We start from the raw sequence: 15,066 nt of genomic DNA, 5'->3' as shown, positions 1-15,066 counted from the left end.
TCTTAGACTGTATGAACTTGCCCAGGCTTCCCTGGTGGCTCACAGGGTAACAAATCCGCCTGCAATGAGGGAGACCTGAGTTCGATCTCTGGGTTGAGATCTCCCGGAGAAAGGAACGGCTACGTACTCCAATATTCTGGCCTGGAGAATTCCATGGACTGTATAGTCCATGAGGTGGCAAAGAGGTGGTTACGACTGAGCGACTTTCACTATCACTATTTATTAAGGCAGCTGAACTTGGATTTTAAGTCCTCAGCTAGAAAAATCACATATCCCAGAAACAACTAACATAATGAGAATGTCTGCACACAGAAAAGTAACTTTCAAATGGACTATGGACAGTATATTCTGAAAGGTGTTATCAGGGACAGCGACAATCAATCACAAAGTTAAATCATTTCTCCCCAGAGAGGACAAACTGCTGCAGCTTCCCAGAGCAGCACTAGAAGGGCGGAGAAAGGGCGGAGCCAGCCGGCGAGGGGCGGGACTCGCTGAGGCTAGTGTAAGCGGAATCTAGTTGAACTGTTTTGTCCCTTTCTGCTCTCCGTGCGAGGACTTGGGCGGAGGCGGTCACAGCTATGGCAGCTCTTAGGGTAAGTGAAAAAAAAAAATACCTTGCTTAGTTTCTGGAGTGCTGATAGCACTCTAATAACCATAGAAGGGGTCCTCCTAACTTCAGAAATGAGTCCCACAGCAAGAGGCGAGATGGAGATGAGGTTGCGAGAGAACTGGCAAGGTCAGGGAATCTTTAACCCGTTTGAAGCCTCAAGACTCCTGCCTCTTCCCTTTTAGAGTTTCCTCAGCCTGGAACTGTACTCTCCTCAGTTCCCTGCTGTTGACTTTATACTGCGGTGGGGTGAAAACTGGGAAACTGCTGGGTGAAAATGGCCAGCTGGGCGACGAGCGGCAAACAGACTTATGTCTTGAGCTGAAACAAAGAGAAAAGAAGCCTGGGCGTTTGTCTGGGTGCATAGGGCGGGGCCTCACGACCCTTTGAAGGACTTCGTTCGAAAATTATTTCTAGTAAAATAGACCAGGATAAAGAGGTCTCTCCGCAGTGCGCAGGTTTGTATTCACTGCTGTTACTCTACGGGTTTGAATAACCAGCCTGTTTGTTTTGAGTTCTGGAATGCGAAATGATTCTTTTACTTAGGGATCTGTACAGGAAGTGACCCAACTGGCTGCCAACTGCAGTTCCCTAAGTAAGTTTCAGTAACAGTAGTCGACAAATACCTATGAGTAGACAAATATCTATGGGTAGATATTTGTAGCAGGTTGTAAGTGTAAAATGCACTGCTTGCAGGAGATACAAATATGAATAATTCAGGTTCTGTATCGGGCTTGATAAGCCGTTCTCACTTCATTTCTGCATTCATAATTTATTTGAATTATCACAACACCCGTCTAACTGGACTCGCTTCCTGGCTCTCATGGAATTCATTTTCCCCTGCACTGCCAGAGTACTAAAATACCAATCTGATTATGCCCCTCCACTACTTAAAAATCTTTATTGGCACTCCATCATCTGTCCTCTGGGGTCAGGTCAGACTCTTATGTGTCTAGAACAGCCCAGCCTGCCTTGGCTTTCCAGCTTCTTTTTCTATCTTTCAGGAACTCTCCTAACATCTGTACTTTTCCCCCACTCTTTCTCTGGGCCTGAAGTGCCCTTTACCATCCTCATGTAGTTAGTTCCTGATTTATTTAGCAGTGATTTGTGTACTGACTCCTCATATGCTAAATGCAAAATGTCTTTTCCAAGATAGGGTCCCAGATCTCCCCAGTCTGATTTAAGTAACTTGCCTTTGTGCTCCCAGAGGACCCTGGGCATATTTTTACCTTTGGACTGCGAGTAACAGACTATTTACTGTCTATTCTACCCTCCTAAACGATAAGCTACTTGAGAGCAGTAATTATATGTTAATTTTTGTATCCTTAGTACTAAGCACAATATGACTTATATTAGGTACTCAATAAATTCTGCATGAATAAATAAGTGCCAGGCAATGGAGATAAAAGAAATTAAGTTAAGCATTGTATAAAAAATGATAATGATTCAGAGTAGAGGAAGTGCCTTGCCTCAGGAGAAGTAAAAAGTGATCTGAGGGTTCAGAAGAGAGCTCACACCTGGTTGAAGAGAAAAAAGAAAGACTTCATGGAGGAAGTACAGAGAGAGAATGAGTGGTCAATGGTTAAAAAGCAAACCTGAAAAGTATGTTGTCACCGAAGCCTACAGAAGGAGACAGTTGAACAGTTTTTTGATTTGGCCAGTAAGAAGTCATTGGTAGCTGCCATTTATTAAGTGCTTACTACAAAGCTAGGCACCATGCTAAAATACTTTGTGTATGTTATTTCACTTAATTATCAAGACACCTTTATGTTGAAGATACTATGATCACCATTTTACAAATGAAAAACTAAGGTTAAGAAAATTCAATTAAGTTCCCCAAAGTCATAATGCTAATAAGAGCTGAAGTGAGGTAAAGTGGTAGAGTGAGAACCTAGATTGTAAAGGGTTGAGTTGTGTTGTGCTCAGTTGCTTCAGTCATGTCTGACTCTTTGCAACCCTATGGACTGTAGACCGCCAGGCTCCTCTGCACATGGGATTCTCCAGGCAAGAATACTGGAGTGGGTTGTCATGCCCTCCTCCAGGGGATCTTCCCAACCCAGGGATGGAACCTGTGTCTCTTACATCTCCTGCATTGGCAGGTGGGTTCTTTACTGCTGAGCCACTGGGGAATCCCCAGATTATAAGGGGTTAGGGAAAGGATTTCCTAAAGGAAATCAGTCCTGAATATTCATTGGGAAGACTGATGCTGAAGCTGAAGCTCCAATACTTTGGCCATCTGATGTGAAGAACTGACTCATTGGAAAAGACCCTGATGCTGGGAGAGATTGAAGGCAGGAGGAGAAGGGGACAACAGAGGATGAGATGGTTGGATGGCATCACTGACTCGATGAACATGAGTTTGAGCAAGCTCTGGGAGTTGGTGATGGACAGGGAAGCCTGGCGTGCTGCAGTCCATGGAGTTTCAAAGAATTGGGCATGACTGACAGACTGAACTGAACTGAGGGAAAGGATAAGGGGTGGGAAACTGGCATTCATTTAGCACCTACTTTGACCAGCTGCTTTACATGTATTATTTAAGTTGAATCTTCTTGATGACCCTAAGAAATGGGGTAATATCCCCATTTTACATATGAAAAAACTGAGGCTTAGAAAAAGAGTTTAATAATAAGGGATAATGTAGAAAGGAGTCCTGAATGTTGGTAGATAACTCTGAAAATGATTTACATGCATTTTGAAAGATAAGAGCTTTTTGAGCAAATGATGATAGAATACTGATGTGGAATTAGCCTTGAGAACAAGGTCTATACTGATCTTTCCTCCTGACTTCTTGAATCAGAGAGAATAGCTGGAGGACTGGCTTTCATTTAAAAGGATAGGAGAAATATAGTGTCAAAAGCCAGATTTCATTAATGCCAAAAGTTAAGTGAATTTGGAGAAAATTTGAAAATTTTTATTTATAATAGAATACATAATATTGAAATATGGCTACCATGTACTGGGCATTTCCTGTGTGTGAGACATTGTATTATGCTGTTGATGACATTATTTCACTTAATTCTCACGAAAAGTTTTCTATGGTAGATAATATTATTGGCTCAAAGAACAGGAGTAGGACAGTAAGGAAATCAAAGCTGAAATAGGAGGTTGTAGTCAGAGAAAAGTTTTTTGAGTTTATAATTTAAGCTGTTAACAAGTTCCAGAAAATGGTAAATTCAGGGTGTACTCATGGAGTGTGTAACTGCAGTGGAGTGAAAGCTCTAAGAAGGTGAAGTCAAAGAACAGCAAGGTGAGGCTTTTGAGTGGTTCAGTCACATGGACATTAAAGTCACTCAGAGTTATGGCAGAATTTAAAGTATAGAAGAGGGCTTCCCAGGTGGCACTAGTGGTAAAGAACCTTCCTGCCAATGCAGAAGAAGTAAGAAACGAGTGTTCGATCCCTGGGTCAGGAAGATCCTCTGGACGAAGAAATGGCAACCCACTCCAGTATTCTTGCTTGGAGAACCCCATGGACAGAGACACCTGGTGGGCTATAGTTCATAGCTTTGCAAAGAGTTAGACACAGCTGAAGTGACTTAGCACAGCAGACAAAGTGTAGAAGAAGGCTATTGACCAGGATCCTAAATCTTCGATGTGATGAAGTGGCCAGGAAACAGGTGCTAAGGATGAATAGGTGGGTGGTATGAACCTCAAAGGAGAACTTCTTTCCTTGATGGAAACTTGGTTTCAGTTGAAGTGTAGCATGCATACAATTAAGTACACAAATCACAAGCAGCTTAGTAAATTGTCAAAAGATAAACATACTTGTTCAACCAGCACCCAAATTAAAAGAAAAAAAGAACATTACCAGCAGCCCAGAAACTTTCCCCTTTTCTCTTCCTCCACCATAGATTAATCTTGCCTATTTTTTAACTTTATGTAAATAGAGTTATGCAGTATTTACTTTGTTGTATCTGGCTTCTTTCACCCAATATTATATTTTTGAGATTCAGCCATTAAACATGTATGCTAATTCATTCATTCTTATTGCTATGGGATATTCTGGAAAAAAGTACTGATGCCTGAACCCTATCCCAGATGGGACATTTTAATATTTTAAAACTCCACCAATGATTCTGCTGTGTTGCTAGGTTCAAGAACCACTGGTTTAGGAGGGAATTTATGGCTTTCATACAGGTTAGAGAAAAAGAGTATTAGGCTTTTTCAGGTTATAAAGAACAGATGCAAGATCAAGTTATCTTAAATAGTAGGTTAATGAAAAGATATTTACGTTAGGAAGAATGCCTAGGAAACTGTCTCACCAGCTAAACAGATTGCAAGTAGAACCATTCAGGATACTGTATCAACGCTGGTAGTCATTCTCATGATTATTCTGCTTCTGCTAACTCTGTGTGTTTCATATTCAGACTTTCCTAGAGACAGGATCTGATCAGGTTGGCTAGGCACAAACCTCTGCAAAGTACGCTTCTTAGGCAGAAATTGCACATCAGGCCTTTTGGCAAGGCAGTTTCTTGTTGGCTGTCTTTGGTTCAGGTACCAATCCTAGTCCAGTCGGTTTTGGCCACTTTATCAGTCCTGTTGTTCATAGCATGGTGACCTGTGTTCCAGGGCTTCTTAGAAGGGGCAAGGCAATGAATGGATGGGTACTTTTGGTGTTCATGCTTTTTCTGGTACGATGTACTTTTGAATACTTTCCAGAAGTAAGTAATAAGGTTGTTGAAAATATAGTGGAATATATTTAGAGTTGTTTTTAAAAGCTAACTTATTAAGGTCTTATAATTTAAATTGGAAAATTGGTTGCCCATGGACAAAAAAAAGACCATTGAGACAACCAGTGTAATAGCAATCTATAGTGGGTAATAAAATTTGTTTAGTACAATTTGAACACATTAGGGGTAAAAAGTAACCCATTTCTATAATCTCCCTGAATGAGACCATCTGTTATATAGCTGCTGCTGCTGCTAAGTTGCTTTAGTCGTGTCCGACTCTGTGCGACCCCATAGAAGGCGCCCACCAGGCTCCGCCGTCCCTGGGATTCTCCAGGCAAGAATACTGGAGTGGGTTGCCATTTCCTTCTCCAGTGCGTGAAAGGGAAAAATGAAAGTGAAGTCACTCAGTCGTGTCTGACTCTTAGCGACCCCATCGACTGTAGCCTACCAGGCTCCTCTGTCCATGGGATTTTCCAGGCAAGAGTACTGGAGTGGGGTGCCATTGCCTTCTCCGTCTATTATATAGACTTGATCGATATTAGTACTCTAAGCTAAGTCATGAATTGCATACTTAATGTAGATTTGGCCTGGCTGTTTTTGGATCTTTTCTCTCAGTCATTCTGAGACTCACCAGGAACTTCTCATATCACTAGGCTAACTGCTACTGCCATATCCCCTACTTAGTCTGGCTCTGTAGTTCACCTCTTTCATTCATATTTCCAAATTCATACTTGATATCTTTAGGTGCATCAAATTCAACAAGGGCAAACTTCCTTTCTCTTTGCCAAATTTGACTTTTCTTCTGTATTCCTTATTTCATTTAAGAACATGAGCTTCTAAGCTTGGGGTCATCTTAAATTATCCTCTACACCCATACTGTTAACGAGTCTTCTGGATACTTTATACTTTCATACATTCTTATTCTTTTATACATTCATTGACAAAGAAATCTTAATGCCTATAATGTGTAGGAGATGGTGATAAACATTGGAGATACAAGATCAGCAAAATATGAATAAGAAGAGAAAAACTAAAGAGAAAAACTAAAATTAATAAACACATGAAGAGATGCGTAAAACAATTAGAGGATAACTGCATATTAGAGCAATGAGGTAACACTTTATTAAGCTAGAGAAAAACAGAATTCTAGTTAAGTTGGTAGGGATTTATTCAGTGAAATTAAGTATATATACATATCCTATGGCATGGCAGTTCTATTCTTGAGTGTATATCACAAAGATATACAAGTTCATGAGGACACTTATAGAGTAATATTCCTCACAGTGTTTTTTTATGGTGATGGGGAGTTTGAGGCAATGTAGTTGTCTATCACTGACAGTGGTCAGTGAAATGTGGTGGATATACACCATACATCAGCTGGAAGAAATGGGTTGTATGAACACAAATGGCTATGTTTTATGAAAAAGGGTAAGAAACAAAATAACTGTAATACACCATTTATTTTATTTAAAAAAGTGAGAAAAAAATGAGATATGTAATAATGAAAAATGTGTGTCTGTGCTCAACTGTGTCTTTTTGCAACCCTATGGAGCATGCCAGGCTCCTCTTTCCATGCATGGGATTTCCCAGGCAGGAATACTGGAGTGGGTTGCTATTTACTACTCCAGGAGATCTTCCTGACTCAGGGATCAAACCTTTGTCTCTTGCATCTCCTGCACTGGCAGGCAGATTCTTTACCACTGCACCACCTAGGAAGCCAACAATTAAAAATATATGTACACGTTACTACAATATGCATTTTTTAAAAATGCAAACAAAAAGATAACCTAATCATTAAACACATTAAAATACCTACCTACCTATGATGGGTAAATTAGAGTGAAATTTCATGATTAAAGGAAATAAATTAATTAATCAATCAATTTTAAAAGCAGGAGGACAAAGAAGAGCAAGACCAAAGTATTGTCCTCAAGGAATGGACTCTACTAACCAAAACTGATAAATAAGCACAAATTCTACTCAAAATAAAAGATATCTAAAAGTTACTATGGGAGAAAAGAGGAGGAAATAGTTTAAATGCCTACAGAATATAAGGCTGCTTCATAATTGTTTATTTTAGTTCGTTCAAGTATGGATTAAACACTTGCCATGGGTTAAGAACTTCTAGTTGCTAAGTGGTGGTAGATTGTATTTTTTATTTTAAATATTTGCTGTCTCTTCCTGTAAGAGTATTATACACCCCTGCCTAGATTTCTTATTCTTTTCCTCTACCACAAGAATGACTCATATTACTTTACTAGGTGAATAATTTTATAATTTGTTTTTGGCATATCTTGGTACTGATCAAAATATGGTTAAAGTAAAATATTTACTCCACCTTAGTTTAATTGAAATACAAATCCTTGTGTTTATCATGAAAGAGCCAGTAGAGTTAAACAGAACTTAATTTTGTAGGCAGATAAAGTAACATTATATCTATTCACTCATCAGTACTAATGGACGGAAAGGAACAGCATAAATAATTGAAAACCAATATTTGCATTTAACTTTGGAATGTATTTTTATATGTATATTTCTGCCTATTGCAAAAATTGCAATTTTGGTCCCTGTGACAAAATTCACAGTAGAGCTCCTATGACAAAAATTCACAGAGCTATGCAGTGGCAGGGACAATTCATCCTCCCATTAAATTGTTTTGGCACGTTTATCAAAACTTAATTGACCCTAAACATAAGGGTTTATTTTTGAACTCTCAATTCTATTCCATTGATCTGTATTCTGTCTCCGTGCCAGTATTATACTGTCTTCTTTGCTATAGCTTTTTTATTAAGTTTGAAATGGGAAAATGTGAGTCTTCTAAATTTGGCCTTTTTTTTAGTATTATTTATTGTGAAATACGGAGAAGGCAATGGCACCCCACTCCAGTACTCTTGCCTGGAAAATCCCATGGACGGAGAAGCCTGGTAGGCTACAGTCCATGGGGTCGCTAAGAGTCAGACACGACTGAGCGACTTCACTTTCACTTTTCCCTTTCATGCGCTGGAGAAGGAAATGGCAATCCACTCCAGTATTCTTGCTTGGAGAATCCCAGGGACGGCGGAGCCTGGTGGGCTGCCGTCCATGGGGTCGCACAGAGTCGGACACGACTGAAGCGACTTAGCAGCAGCAGCATTGTGAAATAATTTCAAATTTACAGAAAAGCTGAAAGAAGAGTACAAAGAACTCATCTTAAATCAGATCCTACAGTTGTTAACTTTTGCTATTTTCACCCTTTCACCTCTATTATAATTTTTCCTTTTTTTAAAAAAAATTTTTCCTTTTCTGATCAGTCTGAGAGCAAGTTGCAGACATGTTGCTATTTCACCCATGGATATTTCACCGTGTATTTCCTCAGAAGTACATACTGTTCTTTAACCTTTGTACAAGCCTCCCAATCTGAGATGTAACACTGATAGAATGCTACCATCCAATCCATAGATGCCATTCAAATTTCACCCACTGCACAATGTCTCCTTTTCTTTTCTAGTGTGTTAGTCACTAATTGTGTCCGACTCTTTGCGACCCTATGGACTGTGGCCCACTAGGCTCCTCTGTCCATGCTATTCTCCAGGCAAGAATACTGGATGGGTAGCCATTCCCTTCTCCAGGGAATCTTCCTGACCCAGGGATCGAACCCACGTTTCCCGCATTGCAGGCAGATTCTTTACCATCTAAGCCACCATGGAAGCCCAGAGGCCAGGATCCAAATCCAGAATCATGCATGACATTTCCTTATCGTTCCTTTTTGATCTGCTTTAATCTGGAATATTTCCTCAGTCTTTCTTGTCTTTCATGAGTGACCTTAAAAGTTCTTTTTCTTCCAGTTTTATTGAGATGTAACTGACATGCAGAACTGCATAAGTTTAAGTTGTAGAGAATAATTTGACTTACAACCTGAAATGATTATCATAGTAACTTTAGTGAACATGTATCATCTCCTTTAGATAAAAAATTAAAGAAATAGAAAAAATTTCCTTGTGATGAGAATTCCAGTCTTTATCTTTCTTCTCAAGATGTTTGACTTTTCTAGGTTCCTTGCATTTCCATATGAATATTATAATCAGCATATCAATTTGAATAAAAGGGCATTTGGAATTTTGATAGTGATTGCATTGAATCAGTAGATCACTTTGGAGAGTATTGCTATCTTGACAGTCCTGAGTCTGACAATCCATGAATTTGGGATGTCTTTCAGTTGATTTAGGTCTTTAATTTTTTTCAACAATATTTTGTAGTTTTCAGCCTAGAGAGTCTTGTACTTATTTTGCAAGACTTGCAAATTTAGCGCTGTATTAAATTTATTCCTATTTTATTCTTTTAATGTTCTTGTTAATGAAATTGTTTTTGTAATTTCATTTTCATATTATTCATTACAGGCAAATAGGAATAAGTGTAACTTGGTATATAGATTTGTATCCTGTGTACCTTGCAGCCTTGCTGAATTCATTTATTATCTTGAATAGTTGAGTGCATTCATGTACATGTAGGTATGAGTATATTTCTTACGATTTTCTACATACAAAATCATGCCGTGTATAGAGATAGTTTTACTTCTTTTCTAAACTACATGCCTTTTATTTCTTTTTATTGTCTTATTGCCCTGGCTGTAACTTCCAGTGGAGTGTTGAATAGAAGTAGTGACAGTAGACGTTCTGTTCTTGTTTCTGATCATAGCTTTCAGCTACGCATCATGAAATTGTTAGCTGTGGGATTTTATAGGCACCCTTCACTGGGTTAACAAAGTTCTTTTCTACTCCTTATTTGTTGAGTGGCTTTTGAAAAACATGGAAAAGAACTCAGTTCAGTCTCTCAGTCGTGTCCAACTCTTTGTGACCCCATGAATCGCAGCACGTCAGGCCTCCCTGTCCATCACCAACTCTCGGAGTTTACCCAAACTCATGTCCATCGAGTTGGTGATGCCATCCAGCCATCTCATCCTCTGTCATCCCCTTCTCCTCCTGCCCCCAATCCTTCCCAGCATTAGGGTCTTTTCCAGTGAGTCAACTCTTTGGATGAGGTGGCCAAAGTATTGGAGTTTCAGCTTCAACATCAGTCCTTCCAGTGAACACCCAGGACTGATCTCTTCTAGGATAGACTGGTTGAATCTCCTTGCATTCCAAGGGACTCTCAAGAGTCTTCTCCAAAACCACAGTTCAAAAGCATCAATTCTGCGGTGCTCAGCTTTCTTCACAGTCCAACTCTCACATCCATACATGACTACTGGAAAAACCATAGCCTTGACTAGACAGACCTTTGTTGGCAAAGTAATGTCTCTGCTTTTTAATATGCTATCTAGGTTGGTCATAACTTTCCTTCCAAAGAGTAAGCGTCTTTTAATTTCATGGCTGCAATCACCATCAGCAGTGATTTTGGAGCCCAAAAAAATAAAGTCTGACACTGTTTCCACCGTTTCCCCATCTATTTCCCATGAAGTGATGGGACCAGATGCCATGATCTTAGTTTTCTGAATCTTGAGCTTTAAGCCAACTTTTTCACTCTCCTCTCTCACTTTCATCAAGAGGCTTTTTAGTTCTTCGCTTTCTTCCATAACGGTGGTGTCATCTGCATATCTGAGGTTATTGATATTTCTCCCAGCAGTCTTGATTCTGGCTTGTGCTTCTTCCAGCCCAGCGTTTCTCATGATGTACTCTGCATGTAAGTTAAATAAGCAGGGTGACAATATACAGCCTTGATGTACTCCTTTTCCTATATGGAATCAGTCTGTTGTTCCATGTCCAGTTCTAACTGTTGCTTCCTGACCTGCATACAGGTTTCTCAAAAGGCAGGTCAGGTGGTCTGATATTCCCATCTCTTTCAGAATTTTCCAGTTTATTGTGATCCACACAGTCAAAGGCTTTGGCATAGTCAATAAACTCAAATGGTTTTTCTCTGCCTGTTGATATGGTCATTTGTTTTATTGTCCATTATTTTATTAACATGATACATTGATTAATTTTCATTTGTTAACTAACCTTGCATTCTTTTTTAAAATTTATTTATTTTTAATTGGAGAAAATTTATTTATTTTTAACTTATTTTTAATTAAATTTATTTTTAATTTATTTGTAATTGATATACAATGTTGTGTTTGTTCCTGCCATACATCAACATAAATCCACCATAGACAGGTATACCTATGTTCCCTCCCTCTGTGCCCTCCCCCCAACCTCCCACCCCATCCAACCCCTCTAGATAACCTTGCATTCTTGATACATATCCCACTTGGTCAGATGCATAGGTCTCTTTATATGTGTCCATATTCAGTTTTATTATTTACTTGATTTTTAATCTATATTTATAAGCAATGTTGTTCTGTAGTTTTCTTGTGACGTCTTTGATTTTGGTGCCAGGACACCAAATGAGAGGGAAAGTGTTGCCTCCTCTGCTCTTTTCTTCTTTAAACATTAGGTAGAATTTACCCATGAAGCTATGACCAACCTAGACAGCATATTAAAAAGCAGAGACATTACTTTGCCAACAAAGATCTGTCTAGTCAAAGCTATGGTTTTTCCAGTAGTCATGTATGAATGTGAGAGTTGGACCATAAAGAAAGCTGAGCGCCGAAAAATGGATGCTTTTGAACTGTGGTGTTGGAGAAGACTCTTGAGAGTCCCTTGGACTGCAAGGAGATCCAGCCAGTCCATCCTAAAGGAAATCAGTCCTGAATATTCATTGGAAGGACTGATGCTGAAGCTGAAGCTCCAATTCTTTGGCCCCCTGATGCGAATAACTGACTCATTGGAAAAGACCCTGATGCTGGGAAAGATTGAAGGCAGGAGGAGAAGGAGACAACAGATGATGAGATGGTTGGATGGCATCACTGACTTGATGGACATGAGTTTGAGCAAGATCCAGGAGTTGGTGATGGACAGGGAAGCCTGGCGTGCTGCAGTACATGGGGTTGCAAAAAGTCACGCATGACTGAGTGAACTGAATGCAACTGACCCATGAAGCAGTCTACACCTGGGCTTTCCTAATAGGAAGATTTTTTATTATTAATTAATATTTCTGCCTAATCTTTAAAGAAGAATTAACATCAGTCTTTCAAATACTTGTCCAAAAAATAGCACAGGAGGCAACACTTCCCCTCATATTAGTTACATATTCACATTTTACATTTCTTCTTTCATTTTTTTGGTAATTTGTGTCTTTCTAAGAATTTGTTCATTTCTTCTAAGTTATCTAATTTGTTGTTGTACAGTTGTTCATAATATTAACTTAAAATGTTTTTCCTGTAAGATCAATATGTGATGTCCTCTCATTCATTAATCGGCTTTCCTGGTGGTTCAGCAGGGAAGAATCTGCCTGCCAATTCAGGAGACATAGGTTTGATCCCTGGGTCTGGAAGATCCCCTGGAGAAGGAAATGATAACCCACTCCAGTATTCTTGCCTGGGGAATCCCATGGACAGAGGAGCCTGGTGGCCTACAATCCATGGGGTTGCAAAAGAGTTGGACACGACTGAGCAACTAAACAACAACAACAACTTTCATGACTAATTTTAGTAATTTGAGCCTTTTCTCACCTTGTTGAAAGGCTTGTCAATTTTGTTGCTCATTTCAAAGAAGTGACTTTTGGTTGTGTTGATTTTTCTGGGTTGATTTTCTTTCCTCTATTTCATTTACACTCTAATCTTCCTTCCTTCCTTCCTTCTATTTGCTTTGGGGTTAAGTTTTCTTTTCTACTTTCCTAAGATAAATTATTAGATTGTTGTTTTGAGGTATTGTTTTTCTAGCATTTATAGCTATATATAAATTTCCCTTTCAATATTGCTTTTACTGCATACGTAAATTTTGGTCTCTTGTTTTCATATTCATTCAACTCAAAGTGTTATCTGATTTTACTTGTGATTTTTTTTCTTTGGCCTGTTGGTATTTAGGAGTGTTTAGTCGGTTTTTGTTTTCAATTATTTTTGACATACTTGTGCATTTTTTAGATCTTTATGTTGTTCTTTTCTAATTTAATTCTGTTGTAGTTAGAGACTGTATTTTCTTTGTATAATTTAACATCTTTTGAGACCTGTTCTATGCCTACTGTATGGTCTATCCTGGAGAATGTTCCGTATGCACTTAAGAATGTATATTCTGCTGTTGTAGGATAGAAGTGTGCTGTGGAAGTCTGTTAGGTCTACTTAGTTTTTATTGTTCAGATCTTCTGAATTGCTGATTTTCTGCCTACTTGAATTCATTATTAAAATAAGACATTGAAATTTCTGTTATTATTACATTGTCTAATTTTTCCCTTCTGTTTTCTTTGTTCTTTGCTTTCTGTTCTATTTTTCCTTTCTGTGTTTTGTGTCAGTTTTTGTTTCAAGTATTTTGTGGTTCTATTGTTAGGTGCATATATGTTTATAATTGTGATGATGTATGTTTCAGGTAGATTTACTATTTTACCATCATAATATGTCTCTTTAGCTCTAGTAACAATTTTTGCCTCAAAGTCAAATCATGGTGGCTATTTTCCTGGTGTATCATTTTATATGCGTTTACTTTTTAAAAATTAGTTATTTATTTATTTGGCTGATTGGGTCTTAGTTGTGGCACACAGAATCTTTCACTGTAACATGTGGGCTTCTATTTGTGGCTTGGGCCCCAGAGTGCATGGGCTCAGCAGTTGTGGTGTGTGGGCTCTCTAGTCGAAGCTTGTTGGTTTAGTTGCCCCATAGCATGTGGGATCTTAGTTCCCTGACCAGGGATTGAACCCTTGTACCCTGCATTGGAGGGTAGAGTCTTTTTTTTTTTAATGCTTTTTTAAAATTTTATTTATTTTTATTTACTTATTTTGTAATTGAAGGATAATTGCTTTACAGAATTTTGTTGTTTTCTGTCAAACCTCAACAAAATCAGACATAGGTATACATATGTCCCCTCCCTCTTACTACTGGGCCACCAGGGAAATCTCTAGGCTTTTATTTTTAACCTAAATGTATCTTTGTATCTAAAATATGTTTTCTTTGGAGAGGGTATACTTGGATTTTTTTTTAATAAAATCTGACAAACTTTGTCTTTTGATTGAATTGTTTAACTCACTCAGATTTAATGTAATTATTGATGCAATTAGATTTATTTTTGTGATTTTGCTTTCATTTTCTATGTCTCATGTCTATTTTTGTTCTTCTCTTCCTCCTTTAATGCTTTTTCTTGTATTCAGTAGATATTTTATGGTGTGCCAATCAGGTACTGTGAGTATCAGAACAACTCCTTAGCAGCATAGAGACATGAGGGAATATGGGACTGTAATTTTCACCAATTGGCTTCCTGAACCTTCTCAATGGAGAAGGAGCTAGTGATGGGAAATTAGTGTGTATGGTATCTTCCAGTTTTCACCAACTGCCAAATCCACCTATGCACGTGTGCATGATCAGTTGCTGAGTCGTGTCCAACTCTTTGCTACCCCATGAACTGTAGCACACTAGGCATCCCTGTCCTTTACCAACTCCCTGAGCTTGCTCAAGCTCATATCCATTGAGTCGGTGATGCCATCCAACCGTCTCATCCTCTGTCATCCCTTTCTCTTCTTGCCTTCAATCTTTCCCAGCATCAGGGTCTTCTCCAATGAGTCAACTGTTCACATCAGGTGGCCAAAGTATTGGAGCTTCAGTTTCAGCATCAGTCCTTCCAATGAATATTCAGGACTGATTTCCTTTAGGATTCACTGGTTTCATCCCTTTGCTGTCCAAGGGACTCTCAAAAGTCTTCCACAGCACTACAGTTCAAAAGTATCAATTCTTTTGTGCTCAGCCTTCTCTATGTTCCAACCCTCACATCCATACATGACTACTAGAAAAACCAT

At 38.8% G+C, this 15,066-nt stretch overlaps 1 protein-coding gene across 1 annotated transcript in view; it reads left to right on the top strand.

Annotated features, from left to right (window-relative positions):
- The first annotated feature begins 552 nt into the window (after positions 1-552).
- APOOL (apolipoprotein O like) overlaps positions 553-15,066 on the top strand; it is an 88,963-nt gene continuing 74,449 nt past the window's right edge. Inside the window, exon 1 of the mRNA XM_081566541.1 lies at positions 553-593. Coding sequence (XP_081422667.1) covers positions 579-593 — 15 coding nt within the window. The 5' untranslated portion in view covers positions 553-578. The remainder of the gene's footprint in view (positions 594-15,066) is intronic.

The sequence above is a fragment of the Giraffa tippelskirchi genome, chromosome X (genome assembly GCF_054371585.1).
Source record: "Giraffa tippelskirchi isolate mGirTip1 chromosome X, T2T-mGirTip1v1.2.pri, whole genome shotgun sequence".
NCBI lineage: Eukaryota > Metazoa > Chordata > Mammalia > Artiodactyla > Giraffidae > Giraffa > Giraffa tippelskirchi.
The sequence above is the reverse complement of the archived record's forward strand: the minus strand, read 5'-3'. Positions and strand labels throughout refer to the sequence as shown.